This window comes from Aythya ferina, assembly GCF_964211825.1.
Source record: "Aythya ferina genome assembly, chromosome: 9".
In the NCBI taxonomy this organism is placed as follows: Eukaryota; Metazoa; Chordata; class Aves; order Anseriformes; family Anatidae; genus Aythya; species Aythya ferina.
This window is the reverse complement of record NC_140305.1, coordinates 19,151,293-19,162,981: the sequence shown is the minus strand read 5'-3', so window position 1 is coordinate 19,162,981 and position 11,689 is coordinate 19,151,293. Positions and strand designations below refer to the sequence as shown.

The 11,689-nt window shown below is 71.3% G+C and overlaps 2 protein-coding genes across 4 annotated transcripts; both read left to right on the top strand.

Annotated features, from left to right (window-relative positions):
* The first annotated feature begins 50 nt into the window (after window positions 1-50).
* ECE2 (endothelin converting enzyme 2) lies at window positions 51-7,271 on the top strand. Of its 3 annotated transcripts, none has more exons than XR_014695839.1 (19): window positions 51-615; window positions 1,665-1,751; window positions 2,068-2,212; window positions 2,375-2,590; window positions 2,689-2,813; window positions 2,929-3,075; window positions 3,158-3,223; window positions 3,337-3,525; window positions 3,737-3,879; window positions 3,969-4,083; window positions 4,335-4,445; window positions 4,649-4,747; window positions 4,836-4,913; window positions 5,052-5,155; window positions 5,243-5,353; window positions 5,479-5,546; window positions 5,717-5,775; window positions 6,161-6,351; window positions 6,437-6,532. XR_014695839.1 is itself a non-coding variant. In XM_084528942.1 (19 exons), exons 1-19 carry the CDS (start codon window positions 574-576, stop codon window positions 6,844-6,846), a joined length of 2,310 nt encoding a protein of 769 aa, XP_084385068.1. In that variant the 5' UTR covers window positions 53-573; the 3' UTR covers window positions 6,847-7,271. The 3 variants fall into 3 exon arrangements, 2 of the variants coding, with proteins under 2 accessions (XP_084385068.1, XP_084385069.1); XM_084528942.1 differs by lacking the exon at window positions 5,717-5,775 and adding an exon at window positions 6,670-7,271 and having other exon boundaries at window positions 53-615; XM_084528943.1 differs by lacking the exon at window positions 5,717-5,775 and adding an exon at window positions 6,670-7,271 and having other exon boundaries at window positions 276-615; window positions 1,645-1,751.
* Window positions 7,272-7,702: 431 nt separating this feature from the next.
* LOC311441185 (mitochondrial ubiquitin ligase activator of nfkb 1-A-like) lies at window positions 7,703-9,849 on the top strand. The gene is made up of 4 exons (XM_084528945.1): window positions 7,703-7,906; window positions 8,003-8,090; window positions 8,183-8,303; window positions 8,459-9,849. The coding sequence occupies exons 1-4, from the start codon at window positions 7,796-7,798 to the stop codon at window positions 9,162-9,164; spliced, it is 1,026 nt and encodes a 341-aa protein (XP_084385071.1). The 5' UTR covers window positions 7,703-7,795; the 3' UTR covers window positions 9,165-9,849.
* The last annotated feature ends 1,840 nt before the right edge of the window (window positions 9,850-11,689 follow it).

Genomic DNA, 11,689 nt, shown 5'->3' with positions numbered 1-11,689 from the left:
GGTACCGGGAACCGGGGCGTGCGGTGCCCGCCCGGCAGCCCGCGGCCGGGTCCCGGGGCCGGTGTTGGTGTCAGTCCCGGTGCCGGTGTCAATCCCGGTGCCGATGTCAGGTCCCGGTGCCGGTGTCACGTCCCGGTGCCCTCTCCCGGTGCCGGTACCGGCTCCCGGTGCCGCGGCTCCGCCCGTGCGCACGGCGGGCGCGGCCCCTGGCGGTCACCTTGGCGCCGGGGCCGGGCGGGGAGGAGCGGAGCGGAGCGCTCAGACCGGGCTGAGCCCCCGGTACCCCCCCGTTCCCATCCCCTCCGGTACCACCGGCACCAACCACCCCCAACCTCCCGGTGCCTACGGGCGGCGCCCCGCCGGTACCCGCAACCCCCGTACACCGGGGGGGCTCCATCCATCCACCCATCCGTCCATCCACCCATCCATCCATCCCAATCCCGGTCCCAATCCCGGTCCCGGTGCCATTCCCGGTGCCATTCCCGGTGCCGTTCCCGGTGCCGGTGCCGGTGCCCCCATGGCGGAGGCAGGCGGCGCTGCGGGGGCCCGGAGCTAGGCGGGAGGCGGCCCGGGATGGCCAGGATGAACGTGGCCCTGCAGGAGCTCGGCCACGCCGTGAGTGGGGGCCCGGGGGGGGCGCGACAAAACCGGGAGGGAGCCGGTGCGGGGCAGCCCCGGGAGCTGGGGGGGCTGCGGGGGGCTGCGGGGGGCTGCGGGGGCTGGGCAGCCCCTCCCCGTGGTGGCAGGGATGGGGGGGGACAAGGGAGGGGACAAGGGGACCCCCCCACAAAGCTTGGGGTCGGGCAGGGGGTCCTGGGTGCCCCCCCGGCCCCCCCCCGCTCCACCGGGGCACGGGGGGTGGTGGGGGGCTGCGGGGGGCGCCCCCAAAGCCAGCCCCGGGGTGGGGGGAGAAGGGGGGGTGACCCCAAACCGAGGTGCTGGGGGGGGACAGCGGTGACAAGGGGATGGGTTGGGGTCCCTGGGGGGCTGCCCCCCCCCAGATAACCCACGGGGCGTTAACTCTGGAGCCTACTGACGGCACCGCGGCGCCCTCCCACCACACCCCCGGCTCAGCTCTGCGCCCCCCCCCAAAAAAATGGGTCCTGGGCAGCCCCCCCAGGCCTGATGCAGGGGGTCCCGGCCCCCCCTGGCTTCTTTCTGCCCCCCCTCTCCCCATAAAGCCCCCCCCCCCAAAACACCACCCGCCCTGCCTCGGGCTTTTCCCTTTGCACCAAGCACAGCGGGGACCTGGTTGGGGTCCCGGGGGGGTGCCCCCAGCTGTGCCCCCCCCCCCGCACATCTGCATGGAAAGTTCCAGGCTCTTTGGGGGGGGGGGGGGGCTGAGGAAGGGGGAGGGGCAGAGCAGAGCCAGCGGTTGCCTGGTGACGAGGACCACGTCTGATGCCGCGGCTGCCATGGCAACGGGGAGGGATGCTCCAGGCCCCCCCCAAAAATTTCCCACCCGTGTCCCCCCCCCCCAGCACCCAGCCTCACCCTCCTAGGGGCTCCGGGGGGGGGGCAGCCTCCAAGGGAGACCCCAGCCTCCCTATGAGCCCCCCGAGCAGGCACCAGCTCCGCTGTGAGAGCTGGGGAGGGTGAGGGGGGGGCTCAGCCGCCCCCCCCCCATTCTGCGCCCCCCCCCAGCCCGCTGTGTGCCCCGGCAGATGCCCGACTACAAGCGTGCCACGCTGCAGGAGGATGAGGCACCGGAGCCCACGGGGGACGGCAGCGCCTCCCCCGACAGCGTGGAGGTGAGCCCGGACCCCCCCCAAAATCCCCAAACCCCCTCCTGGACCCCCCCCAATGGTTCCTACAGCCCCAAACTGCCCGCAGCCTTTGGGGGGGGGCAGCAGGAGCGGGACTGGGACGTGGCCAAAATGCTGCAGAGAGCGCACAGGAGCCAATTCCCTCCCTGCAGCTTCATGGGGTGGCACCGCGACCCCCCTGGGGATGCCCCAGCTGTGGGGTGACCCCTTCCAGGGGGTCCCGGCGCTGTCCCCATGCACCCAGGGGCTTTGTGGGGGGGGGGGGCACAGATGCGATGCCGGACCCCTGCCTCCTACCCAGGTGGGGTTTCGGAAGGGGCCGGGGCCGCTGCTGAGCCGCCTGGCGTCGCGCAGCCAGCTGGAGCTGGCGCTCAGCGCCGTCGCCGTCACCCTGGCCCTGCTGCTGGGCGCCGCCGTGGTCGCGCTGGCCGTGCAGTACAGCAGAGGTAGGGGCGGCGTGTGACCCCCCCGCGGCCCCAAGGACAGCGGGATCGGGGGCACGGCCTCGTCCCCGGGGCGCTGAGCCCACCCCGGGGGGCGGTCGGGGCTCGGCACCGCGGTGCGCCCCCCGGTTTGCCCCCCGCGCACGGCTCTGCCGTCCCCCCCAGACCCCTCCCGCAGCACCTGCCTGACCGACGCCTGCGTGCGCGTGGCCAGCAAGATCCTGGAGGCTCTGGACCCGGCCACCGACCCGTGCCAGGACTTCTACCAGTACTCCTGCGGGGGCTGGATCAGGAGGAACCCGCTGCCCACCGGGCGCTCCAAGTGGAGCACCTTCAACAGCATCTGGGACCAGAACCAGGCCATCATGAAGCACCTCCTAGGTGGGCAGCGGTGGGGACACCGAGGTGGGGACACCTTTGGGTGCAGAATTTCTCCCCACACGCCCAGGGCTGAGCCACACGGCCCCCCCGTCATGCAGAAAACGCCAGCTTCAACTCGAGCAGCGAGGCGGAGAGGAAGACGCAGCGCTACTACCTGTCCTGCCTCAAGGAGCAGCGCATCGAGGAGCTGGGCGCACAGCCCCTGGTGGAGCTCATCGACAAGGTGGGCGGCACGGGGACCACCGGGGGGGATCAAAATGTCCCCGTCCCGTGTCCCGTGCCGTCACCCCCCCCAGCTGGGTGACGGATGCCCCCCCCGGGGGCTGCTCTGCGGGCAGATCGGCGGCTGGAACGTCAGCGGCTCGTGGAACCAGAGCGGCTTCATGGAGGTGCTGAAGGTGGTGTCGGGCACCTACCGGGCGACCCCCTTCTTCACCGTGTACGTGGGGGCCGACTCCAAGAGCTCCAACAGCAACGTCATCCAGGTGGGCACGAGGGGCTGCGGGCACCGGGGGGGGCACCGGGGGGCAGCGGGCTGCCCGTATCGCCCCTCTGCGCCCATCCTAGGTGGACCAGTCGGGGCTTTTCCTCCCCTCCCGGGACTACTACCTGAACAGGACGGCCAACGAGCGGGTGAGAGGGGCGAGAGCCCCCCCGGGAGATGGTGCCTTGGGGGGGCCAGGCCTGGACCCATGGGTGGGGGCGTCCCACGGATGGGACTGAGCCGGTTGCTGGGGTCCCGCTAGGTGCTGGCCGCCTACCTGGACTACATGGTGGAGCTGGGCACGCTGCTGGGGGGGGCCAAGGAGCCCACCCGGCTGCAGATGCAGCAGGTGCTGGACTTCGAGACCCTGCTGGCCAACATCACCGTGCCCCAAGCCGAGCGGCGGGACGACGAGAAGATCTACCACAAGATGAGCATCGCCGAGCTGCAGGTGGGCACGGCCGGGGGGGGAAAAAATAATTTTGGGGGTCCCTCCGGGTCCCCTCCTCGTCCTGAAGCCCTGGGGGTGGAGGGGAGTCACTGGGAAGGAGCTTTTGGGGCAGGGCAGGGATTTGGGGTGCTGAGGGAGCTGGGGATAGCGGGGCAGGGTGGTGCGGAGCCGTGCCAAGTGCCTGGGGGGGCCACATCCCCGTGTCCCCCAGGTGCTCGCCCCCGCCATCGACTGGCTGGATTACCTCTCCTACTCCCTGGCCCCGCTGGAGCTGGCTGAGACGGAGCCCGTGGTGGTGTACGGGGACGCCTACCTCCAGCAGGTCTCCGACCTCATCAACAGCACCGACAAGAGGTGAGACCCCCCGGGGCTGAACCCTCTCGGCGGGGGGCACCGGGCGCCCTCCTCCCCCCAGCCCCGTGCCGACCCCTCTGCCCCCGCAGCGTCCTGAACAACTACCTGATCTGGAACCTGGTGCAGAAAACGGCCTCCAGCCTGGACCAGCGCTTCGAGACGGCCCAGGAGAGGCTGCTGGAGACGCTCTACGGCACCAGGAAGGTAACGGGGGGGGGCTCCGGGACCACCCCCCGCCACCCACAGCAGCGCGGGGGCAGCCGGAGCGCCTCTGCCCTTGGGGTGCCCTTGGGGTGTTGAGCCCCGGAGGCTGCAGGAGGATTTGGGGACTGGTTTTTGGGATGGGGGGGCGCTGCTGGGGGATTCCCCACAGCCTTGGGGGGCAGGGAGGGAGCAGGGGAGGGGGTTTGGGCTGCCCCGGGGGTCTCAGGGGCTCCGGTCTCGCCCCCCCGCAGTCCTGCACGCCCCGCTGGCAGACCTGCATCTCCAACACGGACGACACGCTGGGCTTCGCCCTGGGCTCCCTCTTCGTCAAAGCCACCTTCGACCGGGACAGCAAGGCCATCGTGAGGACAATTCCCCCCCCCTCACCCCCAGTTCCCCCCCCCTGAACCCGGTGACAGTGAAATGGGACCCCCGGGGTCGGGGTTAGGGGGTCTCCCTGTGCTCACCTCCTGCCCGAGCCACCCCTATACGATGGGTACCAGGGGGTGGCACGGGGGGGCACGGCAGGGGGTGGACAGGGTGCGTGTCCCCCCCCCGTCCCCAGGCGGAGGAGATGATCAGCGAGATCCGGACGGCTTTCGAGGGGTCCCTGGAGCAACTGGACTGGATGGATGAGACGACGCGGCAGGCGGCGAAAGAGAAGGTGCCCCCGGGGGGTTGGGGGTGGTTGGGAGACCCCCCCCCAGGTATTTCCTGGCCCCATCTCACCCCCAGGACCTCTCCCCACGCAGGCGGATGCCATCTACGACATGATCGGCTTCCCGGACTTCATCCTGGACAACAAGGAGCTGGATGATGTCTACGATGGGGTAGGGGGCTCCAAGCCCTGCAGGACCCCTGCTGGGACAATTGGGGGGGGGGGACAGGGCACCAAACGGAGCCACCTGGGCACCCAGCAGCACCCCGTGAAGCTGGACACGTCCTCACCCAGCCTCTCTCCCCCCCAGTACGAGGTGTCCGAGGACTCCTTCTTCCAGAACATGCTCAACTTCTACAACTTCTCCGCCAAGGTGATGGCCGACCAGCTGCGCAAGCCCCCCAACCGGGACCAGTAAGGGACTGGGAGGGCTCTGGGAGGCACTGGGGGGACACGGGGAGAGGAGGGGAGAGGTGACCCGTCCCTGTCCCTGCCCCGCAGGTGGAGCATGACCCCGCAGACCGTCAATGCCTACTACCTGCCCACCAAAAACGGCATCGTCTTCCCCGCCGGCATCCTGCAGGCTCCCTTCTACGCCCGCAGCCACCCCAAGTGAGCCGGGAACGGGGTCAGGAGGGGATGCAGGGGGGCGATCCCGATCCAGGGTGCCCAGGATGGGGAGGGGGCGATGCCGTGATCCCTCTGCGCTCACCCGGCTGTGCCCCGCGGCCCCGCAGAGCCCTCAATTTCGGCGGCATCGGCGTGGTGATGGGGCACGAGCTGACCCACGCCTTCGACGACCAAGGTGAGAGCCCGCGGGCACCCCTCATCGCCTTCCCTTTCCCCCCCCCGAGCCCTCCAGTGCCGGGGGGGGGGAATTGCTTCGCCATCCATCGCATCGTGCGTGCTCGTGGCCGCGGCCACCCTCACCCCCCCCGGCTGGCTGGCTTCCCCTTCTATGTCCTGTCTCCCCAGGTGGCACCCGCCGATTCCTCCCCCCGGCTTCTCTGTGCAGCTTTCGCTCCATCCGCTTGGTGAGGACACGGTGGCTGCAGCTCGGGCCCCCCCTGCGGCCTGCCTCCTCCTCCTCCTCCTCCTCCTCCTCCTCCTCCTCATCTTCCTCCTTTTTGGGGCCCGCTCACATCCCCGCTCTGCTTTGCGCCTCTCACCGGAGCCAGCGGGGGTTGAGCTGGGGGGAAAACGGGGGAATTTGGGGTCACAGGGACACCGGGGGGGGGGGACAAGAACATGGCAGAGCCCCAGGACAGAGACCACCTGGAGCAGGAGCTGGGGGACACCTTCTCCCCAGGGTGCTCCAGGTCCCCTAAAGTCCCCCGGGTGCCCCCACGGTGGTGCCCGGTTTGGGGTGGGCTCCGCGGGGAAGGGGGTCAGCATCCCCCCCATGGCTCGGTCCCGCAGGCCGCGAGTACGACAAGGAGGGCAACCTGCGGCCCTGGTGGCAGAACTCCTCGCTGGAGGCCTTCAAGAACCGGACGGCGTGCATGACGGAGCAGTACGGCCGCTACACCGTGCACCGCGAGAAGGTCAACGGCCGCCAGACGCTGGGCGAGAACATCGCCGACAACGGCGGGCTGAAGGCAGCCTACAACGTGGGTCGGGGCTCCCGGGACCTCGTCTTTTTGTGTGTGTGCCCCTTCCCCCCCCCCCGGGGCTTCACGGTGTCTTCCCCCGCAGGCGTACAAGTCGTGGCTGCAGAAGAACGGGGATGAGAAGCGCCTGCCGGCCCTGGGGCTCACCAACCACCAGCTTTTCTTCGTGGGTTTCGCCCAGGTACCGGTGCCGTGCCTTCCCTTCCCCACCCCTGGGTGCCACCCCGCTGTCCGCACCCCACCTAACGGGGCCGGGGCCGTGCCCCCTGATACTGGGGGTGCCGACGGGCTCCCCGCATCCCCCTACACCCGTTCCAGGTGTGGTGCTCGGTGCGGACGCCCGAGAGCTCCCACGAGGGGCTGGTGACCGACCCGCACAGCCCCGACAAGTACCGGGTGATCGGCACCCTCAGCAACTCCCGGGACTTCGTGGAACATTTCGGCTGCCCCCTGGGCTCCCCCATGAACCCCGGCCGGCACTGCGAGGTGTGGTAGCCACCGGCACGGCCCCGCGGGGACTGGGGGGGCCACCGGGCCCGGCTGTGCCCTCCGTACCCCCGCACCCTCACCGGGTGCCCACCGGGCTCCCCCCCGTGCTCACACCGCTCCCCGTGCCCCCCCTTGGCTCCCCTCCGGTGCCCGGGGATGGGATGTAGGGGGGGTGGCGGGGAGGCCGCGGTGCCCCCACGCCAGCCCCGCTCGTGCCACGACCCCACAGGGGGGGGGCACCGGAGCCGAGCCCCCCCCCCCGGTGCCGGTGTGAGCCTGGGGGGGGTGCCCGGTGCCGGTGTCCCCCTCGCCGCCCCCCCCTACACCCCCAATTCCTCCTCCCGCAGCCCGGTGCCCGCTTGCTGGGGCCAGGGGGCGGCGGGGGGAGCCCGGTGCCCGCCGCTGGCTTCACGGGACGATTAAAGCAGCTTCCACACAGCCGCCTCCGCCTGCTTCGTGGCGGCACCGGGGGGGGGCTGAGGAACCGGGGGGGGCGGCTGAGGGACCGGGAGGGGGTGAACGGGGGCTGCGGGCACCGGGGTGTGAAGATTGGGGCACGGGGACCGGGTGTGAACACCGGGATGTGGAGACACGGACACCGGGAGTGGGGGGGGGGCGGGGGGGGGTGGCATGGCCTGGCCTCGGGCCTCCAGGTCTACCCGGGGCCCCCCCCCCGGTAAACGATACCGGGCCGCAAAGCCCGCTGGGAGTTGTAGTCCTGCCGGCCTCCCCGCGGCGCGAGGCACGCTGGGAGTTGTAGTCCCGCGCCTCGCCTCCCCCAGCGCCGCGCTGCGGGCTGCGCACTACGTTTCCCAGCAGGCCCCGCGCGGCGGCAGCATCATCATCATCAGCACCAGCGGACGGGGCCTAGGCGCTGCCGGCCGGCCTCGGGGGTGCTGTGGGGGCGGTGGGGGGGCACCGGGCGCTAGGCCCGACCCCAGCCCCGCCGCGCCCCATGGAGCCGGTGACGCCCGTGGAGCTGCTGTGCCTGGGCTCCAGCCTGGCGCTGTCGGGGCTGTGCTACTACCTGTACCGGAGGAAGGCCGCTGTGGCAGCGCGCGTGCAGGTACCCGCGGCCTATGTGTGTGTGTGTGCCCCCCCCCAGCCCGGTTGGGGCCTACCGGGGGCAGCCCGGTGACCGCCCCCCTCCCTGCCCCTCCAGGAGGCCCCCAAGCTGCCGGTGGGTGAGGAGTTACCGGCGCTGGTGTCCGCAGCCCCGGGGAGCTGCCTGCCCTATGTGGCTCTGGAAGGTAAGGGGGTGGGGGTGAGGGGGGGGCCCAGGGCACGCAGGGGGCTCGGGGTGCCCCCCGTGTGGCCTCGACCCCCATCCCCTCGTCCCCAGGCGTGGTGCTGCCCGCCAAGGCGGCGCTGTGCAGCCAGTACCACGGCGGGATGCAGGGCGTCATCCAGAAGCTGCTGCTCAAGGAGCACCGGCTGGTGTGGAACAGCTTGGCACGGAGCTGGTGAGCGCTGGGGAAGGGCATCGAGGGGTGGCCCTCACCCTCCGGGGCCACGCGAGAGGCTCTGGGTGCAACCCCAGGACCCCTGGGTGCAACCCCAGGACCTCAGGGCTCCTTCACGCCCGTCCCCATCTCACCACCGTGCTCTCTGCTTGCAGGACGGAGAGCGAGCGGGTGCTGTCGGAGCAGGTCTACACCGTCCCCTTCCTGCTGGCCTCGCCGGACGCCGAGGTGGCGATGCAGGTGAGCGTGGAGAGCCCGCTGCGAGCCGTCCGCCTGCCCCTGGAGACGGTGTACGAGCGCTTCCAGCAGCCGGCCCACGGCTTCCGCGACCTGCTGGGCCACTACCTGAGCGGGGAGAAGCCCAAAGGCATCCTGGAGACCGAGGAGATGCTGCGGGTGGGGGCGGCGCTGACGGGCATCGGGGAGCTGGCCCTGCACCCCGACGGCTCGCTGCACCTCCAGCCGCCGGCCCGCGAGGGCGAGTATTTCTTGTGCCTGGGGGACTGGCAGGCGGTGCTGGCCGAGCTGGAGGCGGCCAGCGGCTTCTGGAAGGGGGCGGCGGCGCTGTGCGCGGCGCTGGGGCTGGCCGTGCTCCTCCACGCCGCGTGCCGGGCCCTCCGCCACGCTCGCCTGAAGCGGGAGCCCGAGGAGGACAAGGAGCCCGAGGGCGAGGAGGAGCCCGAGGCCGAAGGAGGGCTGGAGGACTCGTGCGTGGTCTGCCTCAGCCGGCCCCGCGAGTGCGTCCTGCTGGGCTGCGGCCACATCTGCTGCTGCTTCCGCTGCTTCCAGGCCTTGCCCACCCGCCTCTGCCCCATCTGCCGGGGGCCCATCGACCGCGTGGTGCCCCTCTACCAGGCCTGAGGGCGCCTTTTGGGGTGGGGGGGGAAGGGCAGGGAGGGGCAGTGCCAACCCAGCCCGGCCCCGAGCCTGGGGGAACCTCGGGGGTCCAGCAGCACGCGGCTGCGTGGTTCCTGCTGGGGAGGGTCCCCGTGTGCCCCCCACTGTTCTGGGGGATCCCACAGCCCCCCCATCCTGTCTGTCTGCCAAAGGAACCCCCTTAATGTGAGCGTGTGGGGGCAACCTGCTCCTGGTGCCTGATTAAGGAGTCCCCTGCACCCTCCGGGCCTGTTTCTGAGCCCTGACCCCCCCCTCCAGAAGGCATGTGGCTTTTTTTTCCCCCTTGTGTTGCTTTTGCAGCATGTGGCTTCGTCTGCGGGGACAACAACGGGGCCGGGGGGAGATCCCACAGCCAGCGGGGCACAGCTGGGGAGGGCAGGAGCCGGGCAGAGACCCCCCAGAGCCAGCACCGTGCCAAACCTGGGTGCCAGCACCCCCTACCTCGTGCCTGCACCCCATAAGCAAGCTGCTTGGGGACAGGCCCCCCTTCACCAGCTGCTCTGGCACCCAGGAGGGGCACAGGGGCACCCTGCCCGTGCCTCCAGCACCCACCGAACCCCACAAACCCCCCCCCCGGTGCCCAGCTGTAGGAACACCTCGCAGTTGCCCGCCGACTGATAACAGCCAGGCCGATCCCTGATAACGCCCAGCTCAGCCTCCTGTCTTCCTTCGCGCCGCTAACACCCCCAGCACCCCCCCTGGCCCTGCTGGGCGGAGGGCAGGGCCCCCCCAGCACCCTTGGGTGCGGGATGGATGGGTGCCATCCCCAAGGCAACGGCTCTCCCCATCTCCATGGCGACCGCTGCCCTGCGCCTCCCCATCCTGCCCGCAGTTGCCCAGGCAACCCGCGGGCTCTCCGGGCTCCAGCAGCTTTGGGATGCCCAGGATTTGGGGTGGGGGCGGCACCGCCAGCCAGACACCAGCTTTAGGGGGTGCTGCGCCCCCTCCCCACAGCACCAGCCCCCTCGTTTCGGGGCTGGGCGCAGAGCGGTGGTGCCCCCAAAACCCCCCTGTGGGCATTTTTGGGGTGGGACGAGGAGTCTTCCACCCCCCCCCCCAGAGCAGCAGGGCTGCCGCAGAGTGAGCAGTGGGGAGCGGGACCCCCCCACACACAGCCTGGGCATCCCCCCGCAGCAGGAGGGATTTGGGGAAGGAGATAAATACCAGATGGCAGCGGGCCGGGCTGCCAGGAAGGCGCTCCCCGCGTGCCAAGAGCTGCTGGCACCAGCTGCCCCTGCACCCACAGACGGCTGCCGCAGTGCCCGCACCCCCCGGGGGGGCTGTGACACATCCCCCCCCACCTCCCCGGGGACACTGGGGCAGGACAGCGGTGCTGAGCCACCTCCCCGGGATATATAGGGCCCGTGGGGACCCAGCTGGCAGCCCCACACCGGCCGCAGCCCTACGGGCACCCACCCGTGCCCACCGCCCCCTCTGTGCCCCCCCCTGAGGCTGCCAGCAGCCCCCCCCCCGCATCCCTGTCTGTCGTCATGGTGATGGGACGTGGTGGCAGACGGCGATGGAGCCTCGGCACCCTGCAGGGCTGCTCCCCCCGGCTCGGGGCCACGCGGGGATGAAGGGTTTTTGGGGTGAAGGCACCCCCCCTGCATCAGCGGGACCTCGGCCCCAGGTGGCTCACGGTGGTCATGGGGTTGGCGCCGTCCCTTTCCCACCCACCCCAGTGGGGGATTTGGGGTGGGAGCCCACCGGGGGGCCCTTTTTCCTCACCTCACTGCCCCGAGCCCTTCACCACCCCCCAGGCTCACCAGCACCACAAGTGCCCCCCTCACCACACCCGCTCCCCCAAATCTGGGGTCAAACAGCCCCCCAACCCCTACCCTTCGGCTACCAGCAAGCTGAAGGCACCTCCCGACGTCCCCAGCCCCCCAGGTGACCTCCGGCAGCCTCCCCCCCCCCCCCGTGGGGACACCCCCGGGTGCCGGTGGCAGCAGGGAGCTGGCACTCGGCGCGCGCGGCCCCGGGGCTGCGGCAGGCGCCAGCAGCGGTGCCATTTCACGTTTCTTGGCAGGGCCGGGAGCGGAGCAGATGGAGGCACCGCCACGCAGCCTCCAGGCACGCCTCCGTGCCACCGCCGGCTCCCCGGCCTGCTGCTCGCACCCCAAAATCCCCCCCCCCCCCCCCGGGGTCACCAAGGGCCGTGGGGGAAGCCGTCGGCTCCGTGCAGGTGCCTGGTTTTGGGGAGCAGCCTCCCGGGCCTTCCCCAGGGCACCAACCCTGCCAACGCAGCCCCTTCCCCTGCTGGGCTCGTCCTGAGATATGCCCCAAGAAGCCCTTTTTGGGGCATTTTGGGGCCGTTCCTGGCCTTTTGGCATCCCCACACGGGATGGCAGCACCCCTGGCACGCTGCACCCCAACGCACGCTGTTCTTTGCATGGGCAGCCCGTGGCCACTCCAGCAGTGCCGTCCCCATCACGGCCCTAAAACAGCCCCAGGAGGGGGACGCAGCACCCCCAGCCCCATGAGATGCC